The sequence below is a fragment of the Schistocerca americana genome, chromosome X, assembly GCF_021461395.2.
Source record: "Schistocerca americana isolate TAMUIC-IGC-003095 chromosome X, iqSchAmer2.1, whole genome shotgun sequence".
NCBI classification, from domain to species: domain Eukaryota; kingdom Metazoa; phylum Arthropoda; class Insecta; order Orthoptera; family Acrididae; genus Schistocerca; species Schistocerca americana.
The window spans coordinates 246,427,963-246,450,709 of NC_060130.1; the positions used below are offsets into that span (position 1 = coordinate 246,427,963).

At 43.2% G+C, this 22,747-nt stretch overlaps 1 protein-coding gene across 1 annotated transcript in view; it reads right to left on the reverse strand.

The window, feature by feature from the left end:
• Nucleotides 1-5,665: 5,665 nt before the first annotated feature.
• Nucleotides 5,666-22,747, reverse strand: part of LOC124555942 — a 40,757-nt gene continuing 23,675 nt past the window's right edge. Inside the window, exon 3 of the mRNA XM_047129992.1 lies at nucleotides 5,666-6,403. Coding sequence (XP_046985948.1) covers nucleotides 6,039-6,403 — 365 coding nt within the window. The 3' untranslated portion in view covers nucleotides 5,666-6,038. The remainder of the gene's footprint in view (nucleotides 6,404-22,747) is intronic.

A 22,747-nucleotide genomic window follows, 5' to 3' on the forward strand; every position in this document is an offset into this window, starting at 1 on the left:
TAAGAGAATTTATCAACTGTAATATAATACTGTAATGTTAACAAGAAACCTGTTGTTTCCTTCGAACTATTAATTGTATTTTAGTATGTATATGACGTTGTCTATTGCTGTAATGGCCGAATGACAATAAAATTATTATTATTATTATTATTATTATTATTATTATTATTATTATGGCCTTGAATTTCAATACATAAACATTTAAATGATAACTTTCTCTTCTAGTGTTAAAATCCCTTTCCCACCTCCTCCCTCCCAGTCTCTTAAATGGCTAATTTGGAACTGACCTGCAAGTAGATAAGAAGTTAATAGCTTTACATAGTCAGCTGTCTTCATAGAATTGATTAACAGATGTTGCAGATAATTTTCCTGCAGATAATCCACAAATGTACTTGCAGTCAGTTGATTCTGATGATATTGTGATGTAAAGGGTGTTGAGGAACTGGGTTTCAATTCTGTGTGTTCCTGATGAGTGCTGCTGCTGCTGCTGCTATACTGTAGTAATATCGTAGAACTGGATGGAAGCTGTTAATCTAATTCACAGAGTGACACATCATCATCTCTGTGGGGATGAATTACAATGAACTTTTGGCAGATTAGAGTCATTTCTTTTCTTACTCTGTGTTGATAATATGCCATTTAACTTGAATTAAGAGTCAGTCAGAGCTTTTTGCAGGTGCAAATATTATCAAGCAATAGAAAGAAGTATCAATGAAAAAAATAATAAATAATGATTGTGGGAAAGGTTTTAACTGATTTTGCACAAACTGGATAATTTAAAACCTAAAAATGCAATCCATTTTCTACTGTCAAAAATATGCAGCGCCTCACTCATTTTGTATAAGCAAAAAATATAGTAGATATTTCAAAACGTTTAGCTTAAGCTATTTTTGCCATTGGAACATAGAATTCAGTAAGATAACAAATTTTATCTATTCTCAGTCATCATTATTACACTGGGAAATGGAAAGTGTTACACCTCAACGAAACACAATTTTCGTGTCTGTGCATTGAGTTCTTTAAAATGCCATCCTTCTCTGAACTTATTTTCAGTGCAATAAAAAGTCATTGTTATAGATGGAGAATGTTGTGAGTTCTGGAACTTTTCAGGTTGCAGTTGCAACACTTTATTCCTAGAGGATGTATGTGTGTGCAATGTATCCCCATCTTTAAGACTTTGAAACAGTTGGTTGTAGTTCAGTGATTGCCGACTGGAAAAGGAATGATGATGAGATGGACTCAGAACAATAGTGAGGCAAGAAGAGTAGCTGAGAGCCTTCCAGAAGGACGATGCCAGGAGAAGTTCATAGGAATGGTTTCTCTGCTGTGACAAATAGAAGACAACAGTTGAACTCCAGGCAGTGTCGCTGTGAACTGCTGGGAACAGATTACTGGATGCTGGTTTCAGATCTCGAATTCCTGTGCACTGTTTACCACTGATATAGGATACAGGGACTTGCATGACAAAAAGAAAGCATCAATGGGACACTGAGCAAAATTCTTTGGCGTTCAGTTGTGTTGTTGATTTCTGCTTGTGGCAGTCAGATTGATGTCAGTGTGTCCATAGACAAAGTAGCTGGATCTCACAGGAAACAGAGATTCTCTAGACTCGTACCTCTCCAACTTCTGGAGTCATGGTGTCCTTCATGATGAGGGTATTAAATGGCATACTTCAGCAGAATAATGCAAGACCCCACACTGCAGTTCACACCACAGACACTGTGAGAAAAATACGTTTTTTACTGGCATAACAGGTCCCCTGATTTGTCACTCATAGAGCTTGTCTTAGTTGGGAAGAAATATATCTTCATACCAACCTCCAGCCAGCAGTCTTCACGAACTGATATAGCATGTGTTTCAGGCAAGCCAAGAAATTCCTCAACACGACATTGGGAGGCCGTTTGTATCAATGCCACAATGAATAAAAGAGTGTTTTCATGCTTGTGGGAGTCACAATTCATACTGACGTTAATGATGGACATGAGATTTGACTGGAATGAAAGTTAAATCGTTTAATACCGCTTATGTGATGAAAATATCCACAAAGTTTGATAGATATCCGACTGGTGCTTCATAGTGTACTATTTCTATCAATGTGCGTGGGATAATTTTTCGAATAAAAATAGAATATAATTAGAACTGTGTGAGGGGTTCATACAGGTACATCCTGCAGACAATTGCTTAAGCATTGGGAACACAAATAAAGACTCACCGATGAAATTTGTCAACTTTCATTGGAATTTCGTAAGTACTGCCGCCGACAGAAGTGAAATACTCATTTATGAATTTGTTTGACGTTTTACCTACAGACATAAAATGTATGTAGTTGTTTCAGATAAAGATTGAAATCAGTTTTCCCTATTTTGTAGAATATATGTAAAAGTGTGTATTTTCTTCAGTTTGTACACTTCTCGTCATGATGTATACAGAGAATGTCAACACTGGCTATCAGTCGTTGCTGCTCGATTATCATAATCCCAGAATGAGAACTGTTAATCGTAAATATACAGTGAAGAGAAGAATACATGTATTAATATCGTAGACTCAACAATTTGTATCTTAAGAGAAAAAAATTGATTCACAGACAATGTACTGAATATTTTTTTTTTCACTTTGTGAACTTACACTAGCATCCAAACGTTAAACATGGTCGGGACAATGAGACATGGAAAGATAAAAGTTGATCAACCACTGCAAACCGACATCAAGATTTTTCGCAAGCGAAACTGTGTGTTAGTGTAGCAAATGGGTAACCCCTAATTAGAATAGACATTTGATTCTAAAATGACGAAAACAAGTGAATGGTGCCATGTACGTTTCAGGTGTATAGGCACTTCCATTTCCAGCAGAGCGTAGTCGTGGAGTAGCGTACGACAGTGACGACATTTGGACATTTTTATACAAACTGGAATCCTCAGACCATTTGGAGGAACTGAGGCACTGAATACCATCTCAATATTTTTAATGTGCTGCGAAGTATCATTTCTGGAGTACTCGACACTTCTGAGGCACAGGATAGGCTCTTCATATGCCATTACAAGGTCAACCATTAATAACCACCCAATGGTACGACTAATATCTGGACTTTACTACACAACAAAGTCCGTCGACGTCTCTAGAGCTTATAGTTACTACACAACAAAATCCGTTGACGTCTGTAGAGCTTATGGCTGCCGCGGGTGTTGCAGGTTTCCGACAAACTGTGTATGGGATGGAAACTCAGCACATTTGATTTGTGTTACGTCTGACTATGAGTGCCCTGTTTGTGTCAGTGCAAGGATGAGTCTATTTCTTGTGGAGTCAGCGACACCGATATAGGGCCATGAATGTGGTCCTCACATCTTAACATCGCTTCCGTTTTCAGAATTATTTTCATTACACATTAGCCTGGAAGGAAAGTGGTAGCACGTATCACCAGTAAAATCGCAGAAATCATGATGAGATATTAGTGCGTGGAGGCGTGATGAGCGTATAGAGCCTCACACTTTGTTATTGATTAGAAGAGAATTGTTAACCCCAGAGCTACAGAGTACTGCACTCGCATGTGCAACTTTCCATAGTTTAAGTCCGACCATGGATGATGCTGAATGTCCACTCATGTGGACAGGTTTTCTCGGTGACAGAGATACCCGCTGCGTTAACCACTGTCGATCTCGTGTGTCATCTCCAGTGTCAACGGCTTTCTCGTGGAAGAGACCTTCCGTTGATTTTTAACTGCGTGTCTTCACTCTTCAGTTGCTGAATTTATAATGTGTGTGTTCTACGTTGCTGTATGACTAAGTATCTTACGATTGTTAGCTTTATGTAATTCAGCTACACATCTCAATATCCTGTTCAGGTAGTATGTTTTCATTTCTGCATTTCGCTCACTTTTATGAAACTAGTGTGTTAACGAATTGGGTCTGGAGCATGTTAGTGGGCGAATGAACAACACAGCAGTATTGGTATATTTGTTTATTATAAAACTTTGTTTATGTACATGATATTCACTTGAGTATCAGACTCCTGTACTTTATTTAACTAGGCCTATAACTAAACTCAGGAAGGAATAAATCTTACAAAGATGAGTGTTACTTTAATACTATATAACAGGAATGATTAAGAAATGTCTCGGCAGTATGTGACTTATGAAGTGAGTTTGCATTTAAACGGAATTCGTTTTTATAAAGGAGGAAGCTTTTCGTTGTACTTTTATCATAGCATTTTTATAGAAACATTGAGCACAGGACCGTTTTACTACATGAAATGTGATGACTATGACTTTTGGGCTTTGAGTTTCAATACATTTATGTATTCAGTAGCGTATTTGCAATGAAGCCCATTGACATTTTAGACACACTGCTGTTTGCTGTGGTGAAGCATAAATTACGTTTCAATAAAGGATAATAATACATAAATGTAACAAACAATAACAATGGCAGCTTAACACAGAAGGCCACCAATTAACAACTTTCTTCAGAAATCACATGAAGCAGACACAAACATTTTGTCCATTCATTCATATACTTCGCGTTTCATTTCGTTCGTGAGTAATAACTGCTTGTATGTCGCGCTAGTTACTGAAATGTAGAGAGGGACACAATTCCTGAGTAAGAGTTACCTCGTTGTACTAGCATCAAGTCTAGGCGGACTTGTAACGTGGAAGTAAAACGAGGAAAAGTGGAACATGATGTTAACTAGTCGTTCAGTTAACAACGCTTCTCATTTAAAAATTCGTATAGTGGGTAGTCATTTGCATAAATGTTGCTCGTGGAAGGAACAGTTTAAGACTGACCCTTACTTTTACGTGTGCAGAGTAGTTCGCCATAGTAGGATGTCCACAGTGTTACACTAAAGTACCGGGTGATCAAAAAGTCAGTATAAATTTGAAAACTTAATAAACCGCGGAATAATGTAGATAGAGAGGTAAAAATTGACATACATGCTTGAAATGACATGGGGTCTTATTAGAACAAAAAAAAAAAAAGTATTGCTAGACGCGTGAAAGATCTCTTGCGCGCGTCGTTTGGTGACGATCGTGTGTTCAGCCGCCACTTTCGTCATGCTTGGCCTCGCAGGTCCCCAGACCTCAGTCCGTGTGATTATTGGCTTTGGGGTTACCTGAAGTCGCAAGTGTATCGTGATCGACCGACATCTCCAGGGATGCTGAAAGACAACATCCGACGCCAATGCCTCACCATAACTCCGGACACGCTTTACAGTGCTGTTCACAACATTATTCCTCGACTACAGCTATTGCTGAGGAATGATGATGGACGTATTGAGCATTTCCTGTAAGGAACATCATATTTGCTTTGTCTTACTTTGTTATGCTAATTATTGCTATTCCGGCCAGATGAAGCACCATCTGTCGGACATTTTTTGAGCTTTTGTATATTTTTGGTTAAATAAAACCCCATGTGTGTCAATTTGTACCTCTCTATCTACATTATTCCGTGATTTATTCAGTTTTCAAAATTATACTGACTTTTTGATGTTCAAATGTTCAAATGTGTGTGAAATCTTATGGGACTTAACTGCTAAGGTCATCAGTCCCTAAGCTTACACACTACGTAACCTAAATTATCCTAAGGACAAACACACACACCCATGCCCGAGGGAGGACTCGAACCTCCGCCGGGACCAGCCTCGCAGTCCACGGCTGCAGCGCTTTAGACTTTTTGATCACCCGGTATATGTTGTCAGTGATAGTGTCAAGTAAGTCCACACGAAATGAGCTGCTTCGGAGGAAACTTTTGCTTAGTACGGACTTTGAGAGTTCCTGATTTCATTTCGTAATAAAGTTGGTGGAGAAAGAATAGTTCGTGATTTATGTTTTAGACGTATACCGTGCAGTGTGTATTGTTCCACCCGAATTCGATGACCCTCTCTACAACAGCAGTCGGTCGAGTACGTGTAAGTGTGCACCGAGAAAGAAACGTTTATCGGTTTCTTCGTACGCTTAGGAAGAAATGGTAACGTGTGTGTCCGTGATGACGGGTGTGAGGGATAGACACACAGAACCCGGCAGGGAGGAGGCGGGAACCCCGCTGCTGCCCTCACCGGCGGCGGGCGAGCCCCGCGTTCTTCAGGATGGAGAAGATCTTGGCGCGCGGAATCTTCTCCGCCTCGCGCTCGCGCACTTGCATCTCCTCGGGCGTGAACCAGCTCTCTTTGGCGAGCGCCGCCTCGATGCGAGGGTTCTTGTAGAAGGGGTTCTGCAAGGCGGGCGGCAGCCGCGCCTCGGCCTCCGCGTTCAGCACGACAGCGCGGTGCTGCAGAGCCCTGCGCGAGTCCGCGACCGGCGCCGCCGCCAGCGGCAGAGGCACTCCGAACGCGGGCGCCGGCACGAAGAACTGCGCGCGGGCCACCGCCGCCGCGCACGCCACCACGCACATCGCACACACCAGCTGACGCATCTTCACTGCACACACAAAGAGGCACGCTGTAAACATGGCAACTGGAGAACACAAACGAGCGGCATGTACTGCCGGGTCACATTATGAAATGAAATGAAAGTAAGATTGGCGCTTAAAATTCCGTCGACAGCGAGGTCATTAGAGACGGCGCACAAATTCAATTTGCGAAAGGATGGGGAAGGAAATCGGCCGTGACCTTTTGAAAGGAACCTTACAACAATTTGCCTGGATCGATTTAGGGAAGTAATGATGAAGATGATGAAGTCCCATAATCCTTGACAAAGCGTAGGGGAGGATGCGGGAGACCCGCATCGCTGTACTAGGCAAGGTCCTACTGGGGGTGGTTTGCCATTGCCTTTCTCCGACCGTAATGGGGTTGAATGATGATGATGAAGACGGCACAACAACACCCAGTCATCTAGAGGCAGGTGAAAATCCCTGACTCCGCCGGGAATCGAACCCGGGACCCCGTGCTCGGGAAGCGAGAACGCTACCGCGAGACCACGACCTGTCATGGGAAACCTAAATCTGGATGGCCGGACGCAGCTTTGAACCATAGCCCTCCTGAATGCGAGTCCAGTGTTCTGTGCACCTCGCTGGATGGGTCACATTATGACACGGATACGGGAGGGGGGGGGGGGGTGTAATGAGGGACATAACAACTCCCCCGCCCTCCCCAATCGTATATTTTACCCAAAGCGTTCCCTCTGAATATACGTCAATTTCCAAATTTCTCAGTTATCTTTTGGAGAATAAAGTAGCATGAGAACAAAGAGTCTTGCAAATGGTAAGAAACTCTATATAATGGTAGGGCACTTGCCCGCGAAAGGCAAAGGTCCTGAGTTCGAGTCTCGGTCCCGCACACACTTTTAATCTGCCGGGAAGTTTTATATATAATTATTGTAATATTTCTGTAGCTACCACTAACCCGTCAAATCACAAATACACTGGTGTCAAAAATTAAAGCAAGATACCGACATCGATGATGATCACTGATGGTGTGGGCAGGGATTATGTTGATCACTCGAACATCTCTTCATGAAACTGTATGGGTGAATCGGAAAGGTTTTACTGATGTCGTATCGTGACGAGGTCTTGGCACTTAATACACGGTTGTTGCGAAGTACTGTGCGTCCAGACTTCGTACTGATGGACGATAATGCTCGACCTCATGGAGCAGGAGTGGTTGATGTTTTCTTGGAAACGGAGGATACGGCACGAATGGCGTGGCATGCTCGCTCTCCCGATTTGAATCCCATAGAGCGTGTTCAAATGGCTCTGAGCACTATGGGACTTAACTTCTGAGGTCATCAGTCCCCTAGAACTTAGAAGTAATTAAACCTAACTAACCTAAGGACATCACACACACATCCATGCCCGGGGCAGGATTCGAACCTGCGACCGAAGCGGTCGCGCGGTTCCAGACTGTAGCGCCCAGAACCGCTCGCCGCCCCCGCCCCCCCCCCCACCCCCGCCGGCATAGAGCATGTCTGGGATGCACTAGGGAGATGGGTTGCATCACGTCAGCATCCACCAATCACTCTCCAAGATTTGCGAGCAGATCCGCAGGAAGAATGAGCGTTATTGCCTCAACATGACACTCATGACCTCATTCACAGCACGCTCTGTCACTGTCAGGTCTGTATTGCTGCCAGAGGTACTCACACCCCACAGTGAACACATTAACCAGTTGCCAGACTGTGTGTGCGAATTTGTTAAGTTGGGAAAAATGAAGAACATCTTCGTCTACTGTTATGCATGTTGCAGTTGTTTACGTTCTTTGTTCTTTACATTGTTTCTACACTCCTGGAAATGGAAAAAAGAACACATTGACACCGGTGTGTCAGACCCACCATACTTGCTCCGGACACTGCGAGAGGGCTGTACAAGCAATGATCACACGCACGGCACAGCGGACACACCAGGAACCGCGGTGTTGGCCGTCGAATGGCGCTAGCTGCGCAGCATTTGTGCACCGCCGCCGTCAGTGTCAGCCAGTTTGCCGTGGCATATGGAGCTCCATCGCAGTCTTTAACACTGGTAGCATGCCGCGACAGCGTGGACGTGAACCGTATGTGCAGTTGACGGACTTTGAGCGAGGGCGTATAGTGGGCATGCGGGAGGCCGGGTGGACGTACCGCCGAATTGCTCAACACGTGGGGCGTGAGGTCTCCACAGTACATCGATGTTGTCGCCAGTGGTCGGCGGAAGGTGCACGTGCCCGTCGACCTGGGACCGGACCGCAGCGACGCACGGATGCACGCCAAGGCCGTAGGATCCTACGCAGTGCCGTAGGGGACCGCACCGCCACTTCCCAGCAAATTAGGGACACTGTTGCTCCTGGGGTATCGGCGAGGACCATTCGCAACCGTCTCCATGAAGCTGGGCTACGGTCCCGCACACCGTTAGGCCGTCTTCCGCTCACGCCCCAACATCGTGCAGCCCGCCTCCAGTGGTGTCGCGACAGGCGTGAATGGAGGGACGAATGGAGACGTGTCGTCTTCAGCAATGAGAGTCGCTTCTGCCTTGGTGCCAATGATGGTCGTATGCGTGTTTGGCGCCGTGCAGGTGAGCGCCACAATCAGGACTGCATACGACCGAGGCACACAGGGCCAACACCCGGCATCATGGTGTGGGGAGCGATCTCCTACACTGGCTGTACACCACTGGTGATCGTCGAGGGGACACTGAATAGTGCACGGTACATCCAAACCGTCATCGAACCCATTGTTCTACCATTCCTAGACCGGCAAGGGAACTTGCTGTTCCAACAGGACAATGCACGTCCGCATGTATCCCGTGCCACCCAACGTGCTCTAGAAGGTGTAAGTCAACTACCCTGGCCAGCAAGATCTCCGGATCTGTCCCCCATTGAGCATGTTTGGGACTGGATGAAGCGTCGTCTCACGCGGTCTGCACGTCCAGCACGAACGCTGGTCCAACTGAGGCGCCAGGTGGAAATGGCATGGCAAGCCGTTCCACAGGACTACATCCAGCACCTCTACGATCGTCTCCATGGGAGAATAGCAGCCTGCATTGCTGCGAAAGGTGGATATACACTGTACTAGTGCCGACATTGTGCATGCTCTGTTGCCTGTGTCTATGTGCCTGTGGTTCTGTCAGTGTGATCATGTGATGTATCTGACCCCAGGAATGTGTCAATAAAGTTTCCCCTTCCTGGGACAATGAATTCACGGTGTTCTTATTTCAATTTCCAGGAGTGTACTTTGCTATGACCTGTTTATACTGTTCTGTGGCTGAATAAACGCAAACTTGCAAAATTTCCGTTTGTTGCTTTAATTTTGAATACCAGCGTAGTATCTGTAGCAGTTCTGTAGTGCACATCATCTTCTTAGTGGTACGTAGTGTGGGCTGTATCGAGAGAATTTCAACATTCGAGAAATAGTGTCTACGTTGTGGTCTGGACAGATGATATTTCCAAAACAGAAATTTACGCAAGAGCTATCGAAGGTACGATGGAAGGTAAGAAGAAAATAGGAGGTAGAAGAATAAAAACGCTGGATGAAGAGAAAAGAGGAAGATAACAGATCACAAAGCAGTTGCCCTGGAACAAGACAGGGTGTAGAAAGCAATGGTGCTAGGAACTTGCCAATACTCAGAACCCCTTAAGATTGTGATTGAGTATTGGCCATATGGTTTTCCTTGTGGCCTCAGCAGCTGAGGGAAACATTCTGGACAGTAAAGGTGCACATTCAAAGGCTCTCAACAACAAATCTGGCAAGGCTCGGAAGTTCATTGGTAGAATGCCCAAACCAGGGGAAATTGAGAAAGAAGAGTCAAAAGGGAAAGTAAGAAAGCATAAGACTCAGATTGACTTTCCCGAGTGTAGACGGAAGCGACTGAAACAAACATAATTCCCTCTATTTACGTACTTTCATATCTGTAGTCTGCAGACCTGTCTTCACAACCGTAGTTCTACACGAAAAACAGACAACTATGAGTGCACACTTTGAATATATATATATATATATATATATATATATATATATATATATATATATATATATATATATAAAATAAATGATTATGCTGTCAAAGTTTTTCGGGTACGCTACTGTTATACCGGGTGATCAAAAAGTCAGTATAAATTTGAAAACTAAATAAATCACGGGATAATGTAGATAGAGAGGTACAAATTGACACACATGCTTGGAATGACATGGGATTTTATTAGAACCAAAAAAATACAAACGTTCAAAAAATGTCTGACAGATGGCGCTTCATCTGATCAGAATAGCAATATTGAGAATAACAAAGTAAGACAAAGCAAAGATGATGTTCTTCACAAGAAATGCTCAATATGTCCACCATCATTCCTCAACAATAGCTGTAGTCGAGGAATAATGTTGTGAACAGCACCGTAAAGCGTGTCCGGAGTTATGGTGAGGCATTGGCGTCGGATGTTGTCTTTCAGCATCCCTGGAGATGTCGGTCGATCACGATACACTTGCGACTTCAGGTAATCACAAAGCCAATAATCGCACGGACTGAGGTTTGGGGACCTGGTAGGCCAAGTATGACGAAAGTGGCGGCTGAGCACACGATCATCACCAAACGACGCGCGCAAGAGATCTTTCATGCGTCTAGCAATACTTCGTTTTTTTTTTTTTTTTTTTTTTTTTTTGTTCTAATAAAACCCCATGTCATTCCAAGCATGTATGTCAATTTTTACCTCTCTATCTACATTATTCCGTGGTTTATTAAGTTTTCAAATTTATAGTGACTTTTTGATCACCCAGTAGATCTTAAATCCATTGCATGGCATACGTAATACTCGAATTTTGGCACAAATGCTTTTCGTACAATGTATTTCTCTCAACTCAATGTCTTCCAAGTTATACGAGAATGGTGTGCTAAGCACAGTTATAAAAATTGTTATTGCTATATTAAAAATGTTTTTATATTTTATTATTATTGTTATTATTATTAAACCTCTATGCGTACATATCATGTTAAATTGGGGATGACGGCAAGTTATATTTGGATGGGGTGTAGCAGTAGCAGAGAGTAACAAATGGTGACATCCTAGAACCAAATCCTGGACCTGCACCTGGTCGCATTATTATGACCACTTGCTTCATCTGTCACAGGCACTACGAAACCCGCACAAGTGTACTCTATCTTCAGGCCACGAGTGGCTTACCGGGACCATCTGACCACCGTGTCATCCTCAGAGGAGGATGCGGATAGGAGGGGCGTGGGGTCAGCACACCGCTCTCCCGGTCGTTGTGATGGTATTCTTGACCGAAGCCGCTACTATTCGGTCGAGTAGCTCCTCTATTGGCATCACGAGGCTGAGTGTACCCCGAAAAATGGCAACAGCGCATGGCGGCTGGATGGTCACCCATCCAAGTGTCGGCCACGCCCAACAGCGCTTAACTTCGGTGATCTCATGGGAACCGGTGTATCCACTGCGGCACGGCCGTCGCCTATGAAACCCGTGATATGTGAAAATTAGTTGTATGTGAATTTGGGACTACATAGAATGTAAAAAAAAAGTATCTGCATAATGCTCGGAATTGATAGAAGTAGAAACAGTTCTTTTGCATTTGGCGATATATGCTTTCCTGCCCCATTAATGTGACCACCTGTCAAAAGTCTAAATAATCACCCTTTGCAGCGTGGAACACTGCTCGACATGCAGGAAGAGGGTCAGTGAGGTTCTGCGAGGTACTGACATGAATGTTGAGCCATGCCGATTCCAGTGCAATTGCCAGGTGCACTGGGTCTGTCGGTTGAGGATCCATGGCATGAACAGTCTGATCGAAATGGTCCCACTGATTCTCGAATGGGTTTAAATCCGGAGAACTTGGTGGCCACGGGAGTACACTAAACTTATCGCGGTGCTCTTCGAATCACGCACGTCCACTGTGAACTGTCTGACGTGTGATGGTAGACGCCATCGCGCCGACGGAAAACAAACTGCATGTAATGGTGGACATGGTCTCCAAAGATACCCGCATACTTCTGTTGATCCACTTTGTCTTCCATAATGACGAGATCACCCAGATAATGCCACGAAAATATTCCCAAGAACAAAAGGATCCCTTGGTTGTTGCAGGGTATTTGCTTCCAGACGTTTCACACCGCCACACCAACGGCCATCTGTCTGATGGAGCACAGAACGCCAGTTGCCGCCACTCAGTGGACGTCCAGTTGCGGCAGTGGCGTGCAAATTCCAGCCTTCGTCGCTGATGAATGGCAGTCAGTATGGGTGCGTGAACCAACCGCCTGGCGCGGAGGCCCATACGTAGCAATGTTCGCTGAACCGTCACTGAGGAGACACTGCTGGTAGCCCCTTGGTTCATCTGGGCGGTCACTTGTTCAACAGTTGCACGTCTTTAAATGAAACAACAAGTTTACTGTTACCATTCACCGTTTTATTTATTTCCACGACGCGTTTCGAAGGTTTAAACCTCCATCATTGGGTGGATTTACAGTAGTTAGTATGACATTTGTGTGTGTCTTGTGTTACGATTTTTGGAGGAACTTGTGGCACTGCCTAGTGGAGAAACAAGACACTATTTCAGAATATGGTTTATGATTACTTTTGACAAAAAATTAAACTGATGTCTAATGGTAAACATTAAATAAGTAAACTAGAGTACCTCCAGTGGTCACAGGTTCCTTTTGCTGTCGTAACACATCACATGTATACTGCCACATTTGTAAACAAATATGGCGTCTGGAATCAGCTGGGTGCGAGGTTCGTATAGCAGAAGAGAAGACATAATCGCAAAGTGCAAAGAATATACATCGTAACAACATTATTACAGAATAATTGTTTAAAGCATTTGGAGGTGTTTGTTTTGAGGTATCGAATATATGTGTGTGTGCTTCAGGTGGTGTATAAATCCAATTTTGACAAGTTAAAACAGCTAAACATTCGTACTCGTTTATACAATAAGGTGAAATGTTAAAATGGCTTAAACTTCATACTTGTTAATAACGATTAGGTAAAATGTTACAGACTTGAATTACAATGATCATACTGGCTACAGCAGTAAAATCATACATAGATGACACTCTTTGATTGGGATTAATAAACAGATGTGAGGGGCTGGAGGCAGAAGGAGAGGAAGAGAGAGAGAAAGTGTGTGTGTGTGTGTGAGAGAGAGAGAGAGAGAGAGAGAGAGAGAGAGAGAGGGAGAGAGAGGGAGAGAGAGAGAGGAAAGAGTGATTATATGAGAGCAAACATTTATATGGCAAGGAGTCTTAAGATTGCATGTTACATATATTAGCTGCCTAAAGGCAGTCACGGTAAAGCTTAACCTAAAAATGTTCGCATTTAAAGTTGCACGTCTATTCGCCTGTACTCTTCTCCGCAGCCGTCGTTCACCCCTGTTATCTATGGCCCGAAGTGCACCACAGTTGTCATGGTGCCCGTTTTGGATAGCGCCATTTTGATGGTATACTTTAACCACGGTGGCACTCACACTACGTCGCCGTACCAATAGCAGTGCCTAATAGCAAGTCATGACACGCTACTAACAATCCTGCAGTGCACGGTTTGTGCATCATTCCCATAAAGGTGGATACCCATACAGTAAATAGATTTCCGTCTACACGGCTCAATTATGAAAAGTTTAATTATAACCACCCTGTAGTCAACAAAGATTGCTAAACTTTTCCGTCTCGTGTGTCGGTCCGCGTCGAGATGTTTACTACCAGTATGCAGTAGCACTCTCACTCGCTGCTGGAGCACTGACTGTTTTTCAATTTATGTTGTCCCTGTTAATTTACATCATTAAACCAATATCGCACTAAACAATTCTTGATCGCTCTATCGAATGAGAGCCTAGAATTCCACTTTTAAAAAAAATCTAACGACAAACATAGTGACGTTTTTTGTTGATACTGTGCGCCACAGGAAATGCATGATAAGCAATATCTGTTTGGCGTGACACCCTCAACACGCTGTAGAAAGTAATAGTAGTAGTAATGAATGCCGACCCAATCACCCGCAGTTTGTCTTATTCTCTGTTAGCAATGGAAATAGCTTTCTTGACCTCTACGTTCACACGTACGTCGCCAACTGAAGGTGTATGGAACATGCATGCTGAGATACGGGACTACTCATGCCATCGCCAGTCACCACCAGTGAAATATGGGCTTCTACTCATGAAGCCTTACAACAGCAGCTAAGGTAGAATATCTCCCGATCTGTCTTACACTGCAGAAACTTTTGTTGCATGTAGGTGCATCTCCAACAGCTGATTTTCGTACCACAAAATCATCTTGTAACGCTGGCAGTAAAACGAGTAAGCTCTGAAGTGTGAATAAAACGCGTAATGAAGTTGGTTTCCATGAATGTTAGTGCGAGGGAGTGAGAACTTAAATGCCAAAGCTGTAATACTTGGCAAAGCATTGTGAAATCAGCAGCACTTAATAACAACAATAATAATAATAATAATAATAATAATAATAATAACAATAATACCTATAAAAATAATAAATTCTTAAACATCAGTGTAGCAGGCTACCCATGAACAAAAGTCTGGTATTATATTCATCTCTGGCACCGACAAGTACAATATTTATAGTTTTCTTGGCCTTTAAGCAGTTTTCTTTTTGTTTCATATGCAAAAGGTTTTCCTGAAATATGTTTATGGTATCACTACAAAAACCAGATTGAAAACCCCGAGGCTATAGTTTTTCCATCTACTCAGATGGTTGTAAAAGTTACAATAAGCAGTTTATTTCAAATGTTGGGTTGGGTTGATTTGGGGGAAGAGACCAAACTGCGAGGTCATCGGTATCATCGGATTAGGGAAGGATGGGGAAGGAAGTCGGCCGTGCCCTTTCAAAGGAACCATCCCGGCATTTGCCTGAAGCGATTTAGGGAAATCACGGAAAACCTAAATCAGGAAGGCCAGACGTGGGATTGAACCGTCGTCCTCCCGAATGGGAGTCCAGTGTGCTAACCACTGCGCCACCTCGCTCGGTATATTTCAAATGTTAATAAACATAGAGATGATTCTATAAGTGGTTTGCAAAAAAGAGGCCCCAACCATACTGTGCAGAAAGTTCAAGGGGGCTCTAGAATACTCTCAGCTTTAGTTGGTCCCTGAAGAGAATGTGTTTGCCATACAGAAAGCAATGAAAACCGGGTTGTCATATCAGAGAATACAGGAATTTTTGGACCCTGCAACTGAAGTCCACGCTCTCTCAACATTTTATTAAAGGGAGGAATCTTTTGTTGTAGGTATCAACATTACCTCCTGGTGAATGTAAAATACATATTTGGTAGATAGCATTCTAAGTGTTTGAATATCACTGTCACAGGCGAAGAATTCTGGATCTGTAACTGCGATGTTCAACTGTTTGGAGCTAAATATGCAGTAGCTGCATTCCGAAAACTACGTTCTGTGAACAAGAGAGCTGTGTCTGTTTCTTCCACGACAGGGAGATTGTCGGTAAATTTTTCGATAAGAGACACGTCATTGGGAGTGTCATTGGTCACGGAACATCAGCAAATCGTCAGTTATCCCAGGATATGGGCGAAAATCTGTCCGGCATTCGACTGAAGTAATCGACTGTCGAACGGGGATACGAACCCTATTATTTTCGACTGCAAGTCTAGCGCCTTAACCACAGCATTGCTAACTGAATTGTTCTTTATCTGGACAAACTGTAGCACATTGGTCAAATATTTGTGCCCTCTGTTTAGTTGTATCCAGCATCAGTGTTTTTGAGCGCCTTTTCTGTTTTCCTGAACGTGCCCCGATGTAAACAGCCTGCTTCGTACAGGCAAAGAAATTAATGAAAACATCGTAAAACACAGACTGAAAGCTCCTGATCTTGGATAAAATTACTTAAAGAGTCTTTTTGGCGGATGGGGAAAACATCGTGTATCACGAAAATTCTTTTGAAAAAGTAAAATAAATCACTTGTAGCCACCTCAATGTAAAGGATATAATTTGTTTACGTGTTTCTCCTATTATTGTATTGATACTTGTATCGCTAGTGTTTGAGTTACAGCAACAACTACTACTTCACTGTAAAAATCGTGAAGGAAATGGAAAGTGTTACGCATTGGGAAACCGCGGCGCGCTGTCGAACGTGTACTCCAGTACTTCCTGCCTGAGAAGAACTGAATGGCTGGCATGACATGGGGCCATCATTCCGAAAGATCACACAGACTGTTTGCAATAGTACAATGACTACAGAACGAGTGGTGATGAGATGGATCCGGGACAACAGCATGACGACAAGAGTGGGCACAGGTACTTCCACAAGGACTACGTCACGAGAGATCGCATGATCGCTCAACTCGATCTGACGTGTAGTCGGTTGACAACAGCTGAAATATGGGCAGGGATTACAGGCCGAGTGCTACCGCAAACCGTTGGGAACAGATTACTAGAAACCAGGATGAGATCTCGAACTGCCATTCGTCATTTACCACTGACACTATAGCACAGTCAACAGAGACTTGCATGATGTAGAGCCAGAGTCAGCCGGGACGCCGAGTGCCATTTTGTGGTTCTCAGTGATACTTTTGCTGGTGGCGGTCAGGTAGACGCGAACGTTTCCGTAGACGATCAGGTGAAAGGTCACAGGAAGCAGCGACTCTCGAGACTGATACCCTTCCAACATCTGGTATCACGATGCTGGGAGCTGTTGGCTGTGACAACAGACCTGATTTGGTGTTTGTTGAAGGGAGGCTCAATGCTTGCCAATATATGGCAAAAACGATAAACCCTGCTGTAGTATCCTTCATGGCCAGGGTATCAAGTGGCGTATTTCAGCAGGATAATGCAAGACTTCACACCGCAGTTCACAGCACAAACACCTTGACAAATGTACGGAATTTTGTCTGACAACTGAGTCCTCTGAGTTGTCACCCATAGAGCATATCTGGGCTGCGATAAGAAGGCGGTTACTTTCGTACCAGGCAGCAATCGTCATGAGCGGACAGTTTCAAGTATGGCAAGAAATTCCTGAAGATGACATTCAGAAGCTGTTTGTCTCCAGGCTCAAACAGTTTCAAGATATTTTATATTCTTCTGCGCCCGCTGTGTATTACGTGTCTTTTAAGGACTTTGTATAATTATAATTCCAAGAACACTGCTAAGTTCGATTGCTTTTATTTTACAATAGATCTATTTCACCTGAACTGCCATTATGAGGTTATCTCTAAGTAAATGGTACATAATTTTGGTACAATATTTCTGAGTTTATGGACAATTATTAAATGGATTTCATTACTATACATTTTACATACGTCGTACCATCAGACGTATTTAAAAATTTATAATAACGAAACCCATTTAGTAACGTAAAAGCATATAATAATGAAATCCATTTCAAAAGTCTAGGAAATCTAAATGCCTGTGACCCGACGGGGATCTGAACCATAGTCCTCCCGAATGCCAGTCCAGTTTGGAATGCAATGAAAGTTTAATCATTGAATACTCCAAAATATTTGATTAATATCGGACTTGTGCTTTGTACTGTAACACTTACCGTTTCTGTCAGTGTGTTTTCGGTAATGTGTAACAGTATAAAACATTCCGAAGTGACTGCTACAAATAAATAATTGCTTTACAAATTTATTTGAAAATACCTCCCAAAAGAGGTAAAAATACATTCCAGTAAATATGTGTTTACGCACCAAATAAGTCGACTGCCGTAAGCCATATTCATGTTACGTATTTTTCCACCTACTTCCGTCGATGCGAAGCAAAAATCGCGTGGAAAGAAAGCGGTTATCTTACGTGGAAAGTTGGCTCATAAAGAAGCCCAGCAGGCTGCAGTCCGCAGAGTGGTCGGCAGATGGACTTTCCCAGGCCACCGTGTCTTGGACCCGGTTAGAAATCTCTGGATTAAATGCACAACCTGCAGACACGTCTAGGACAGCTTTCCTTCTAGAAAGTGGATGCGTAGTGTGGCTGTGAGACGAGATATTCTCGCTCGTCAGGGTCGTCTGATTACGGAGGGAATAAGGGTATCCGATGACAACGATAGTGCACGTCGCCTCCTTCAAATCTTGTTAAGAGAAGAATTTATGTAACAAAAATAAATAAATAAATACATTTACATCGTAATAAATGTTTATTTTTACAGCCTCATTTGAATGACGAATGATTGAAGGATAGTTTCGATTTCATACAGAGTGAACGTGAAATCCATTGACAACATTTCAGAGGTTGTTCAGGGATATTTGAGTATTTTGGAGCAAGAGACTCGTGATCTCCGATGGCTCGTTACAGAATGATTGCAGTTCGTTTGATTTCTTCACAATCAGCCTAGAATTATGCAATAAAATGGTGTATTAGAATTTCTATATTTTATAGCTAACTGTACAGCTGAGTTCATAAATAAGGGAAAAAATGAAGTTCCTAAATGTATTCGCTTTACTTGTGGCTTGGGACTACTTACAATTAGAAATAAAAGGGTATGTGCTTAATAAGTTAGAAACAGTTAGGCAAGTGACTTTCGAAATGTATTTATCTTAGCAGGAGTTAAATTTGAAATAAAATAAGTAATAAAGTAGTTGAAAATATGCCACATACTGGAAGAACGAAGAGAAGATTAGACTCAGCACAAGATCAGATTGGACGTAGGCGGTGGTGTAAATCGACCATATATTTTCAAAGGAAGTACCCCAGCTTCACTCTGCTTTAGGAAACCTAAATGCCCGTCACCCGACGGGGATCTCAACCATACGTCCCCTGAATGCAAGTCCATTGTGACAGACACTCCGCCATCTCGCACAGTCATAAAGTTGGAAGTGTGTAGCCTCTTTCCATGTTAGAGAACAGTCCATTTGGCTGCACACAGAAACTATCAAGCGCCTTTTTGTTCGAACTACCCGACTTACACGAAAGAGGAGTCAGTAAGTTCTTCAAGCTGCTTCTAATAGCCAACCATAAAATTATTAAACTTTGGATCTCTTCATACATTTTCCAACTCTGATTCACACGTATTTCTTACTTTTAGTTTTCTATTGCTTTTGTTGTTATTATTCTATTTTTGGCTCTGAGCACTATGGGACTTAACATCTGTGGTCATCAGTCCCCTAGAACTTAGAACTACTTAAACCTAACTAACCTAAGGACATCACACACATCCATGCCCGAGGCAGGATTCGAACCTGCGACCGTAGCGGTCACGCGGTTCCAGACGGAAGCGCCTAAACCGCACGGCCACACCGGCCGGCTATTGTATTTTTGATTAGTGTTATTTGTTTATATGATGTACGTGCTGTGAGCCAATAATCATCAGTGAACTGGTACCCTGTCCGTTCTGTCTTGCACCCTAATCCCAAAACAGCAACAAAAGTAGAGATATGTTTAAACACTGTGGTATCACTGCAGACCGCCACTATAGAGAAAAAACTTATTTTCGTGTTTAAGTTCTAAAACATGTAGCTGTGTTTAAACTGTTGGTTCTAAATCTGAAAACCACGCTGTTAGATACTTCACGAGAGTAAAATTTTTCATAATTCTCACAAATGGTGCCACGCGACTGCCTAAATTATTTCTTGAGCTGACATGTAAATGTACTCGTAAATGTATGGCATAGAGGCCTGGGATATCCCGAGAGGTGAGTTTGGCCACCTGTCCGAAAGTGTGTTCTTACTCCACGCACATTGTGGATATATGAGAGTTTTATGTGTATCTACAGAGTTTAGGTAAGTATAATGGGTGCTTGTACAGTGTGGTGTTGGATTTGTGTTGTTATGGATGAAGGGGAGGAAGAGGCTGAAACCAAATGTCAGCACATAAGTTGCTCCCCTCGAATAGCACGAAGGAGGTCACCGAACTTAACATCCCCAACCAACTGACAGATCACCATGAACATGTTCACATGCCCATACTTCATGAGAGACTGCGGAGAGGCCTGAAATTTAATCCAGGACATTGGCGGAAAGGCTGGCTTACAGGGTCAGGAACTTACATCACCACCTCTCCTTCTCCTGTTTGCCAAATACGGGCAGTGAAAATTTCATTTATCACCAGGTTTCGAACCGGCTTACCCCAAAGTTGAATACAACCGCCAAGGAGTGTGTTAGCGACCTCAGCGATGGAGGCGTGTTTCCTTAACCCATCTCACACGTGAGCTGAAGGTCAAGATACTCATCCCAATAAAGAAAAGGATGACACAAGCAAAAAGTAAGTGAAGACCTAGATCACTGAGTACTTTGGGCATGGAAGGAACTGTGAATATCGCTTGTATTTCTTCCAGCTCAACGAAGCTTTTCAACTTGGCGTGCAATAGAAGCATTCGCTCGAATAGCTATGTGGGGAATACCTGAGTCATATTTTACCACAGTACTCTTGAATTTTCTGTTGTGGCGTAACAAGCTTGCTACGCCACACTGAGAAGGGAGCCGAAAGGCACGCGTACACACACGCCGACTGGCGTCAAGTCTGGAACAGGATACGTTATGACTGCTATAAAGAAAATACGTAGCTTTGGAATATACTTAACTTTTAATCACTCCTTGTGATACATCTCTCTTGACTATACAAATGAGACTCGTAAGATACATGCACTGTTACAATTGGCGCCTTGCTAGGTCGTAGCCATGGACTTAGCAGAAGGCTATTCTAACTGTCTCTCGGCAAATGAGAGGAAAGGCTTCGTCCGTATAGTCGCTAGCAATGTCGTCCGTACAACTGGGGCGAGTGCTATTCCGTATCTCGAGACCTGCCTTGTGATGGCGCTCGGTCTGCGATCACACAGTGGCGACACGCGGGTCCGACATGTACTAAATGGACCGCGGCCGATTTAAGCTACCACCTAGCAAGTGTGGTGTCTGGCGGTGACACCACATTTTCTGTTCGAAGATCTTGTACACAAACATGGCTCCATATTTACTTGAGTGGGTCATATCGGCCACTGTTGGAAATTCTCCAAAATTTTCAACAAACCAGGCATGGGCGTTCCTTGTCCTGTAAGAGGCACAGTAATTTGGTCAAGAATCAAATGGTTTTGCGGGTGGACGTGAATGATTTCCAACTGTCATTTAATAGCCACTACCACACTACTAAAAGCCACGAGAAGACATCTCACAAGTGTACAGAGTCACCGCAAGCTTGAATAAATCATCCATGACAGCATCTATTCAGTCCCTAAGGTCATCATACCTTAAATCCAACTGTCTGTTCAAAACTAACTGTGCCGTGACCCATCCAATGAAACTACAAATTTCCAGTTGTTTAGGTTCTAATGAGCTACTTCACGAATGCATATCAGGTGCAAATCTGCGTACAGCGATCTTACTACAGGAACTCCCGTGGATCATCTGGTTCTGTATCTCACTGAAGATTGTCACTTCTGTGCTCTCCTGATGGATACATGTGCGGTTCATTAACTACATTAGGGATGGAAAACCACTCCCTTACAGTGTTGGCCTGAACAGTGATGTGAAGGACATCATATTTCTGAAACTTCTGTGAAGGGTATATTTTATGATCTTCTGCAGAATCTGAACGCAGCTTTCTTCACTATTGCCCACCGGCGACACCTATGATACTGTTACGCTGGTTTGCCTTGCACAAGTTAATTGGCTGATGTTTTAGTTACTAGATAATCTATTCAACTGTTCTATTTATGACATTTAAATCACATGATCGGTTTCGTAATTATGCAATTCCATCTTCAGACGTGCTTGTGGCAAGTCCTACTCAACCGAAACACTGAAGCACATAAAATGATCTAAAACGTAACCACATCTAAAATAAGTAGTGTTACTCTGTTTCAGTGTTTCGGTTGTGCAGGACTGCCACAAGTACATCTGAAGATGAAATTGTGTAACTTATAAATCAATCAGTATTGAATACCGCCAGTAAAAGGCTGAGTGGATTATCCAGTAACAGCATCTTAATGAAAAACAGCGGAGCACCCGGAAGGTTCCATCCATGAAGATGAATAATAATAAAAAAACTACGTGTTGTCACATGTGGTAATTATCTGAGGCAACTGGGTTCGGGGAACAGGCGATACTTTTAGTCCAAAATTTGGAAATTTGTGGTAAGATCTTATGGGAAGAAACTGCTAAGGTCATCGGTCTCTAAGCTTACACACTATTTAATGTAACTTAAACTAACTTACGTTAAGGACCACACACAAACCCATGCCCGAGGGAGGACTCGAACCTTCGACGGGGTGGAGCCGCGCGGACCGTGACAAGACGGCCGGCGTGCCATGTGGCTCTTATACGATGTTACTTCACAATTTCAGTAGAGCATTCTTTAAAGCGAGCTTATGATACTTACACTTACATCCCAGTACATTTGCCTTGTCGTGGTATTTTTGTGTTACGAATATGTGCTTATTTAATTGACACGGCTGCATGCCTTCAGTGAAATGGTCCG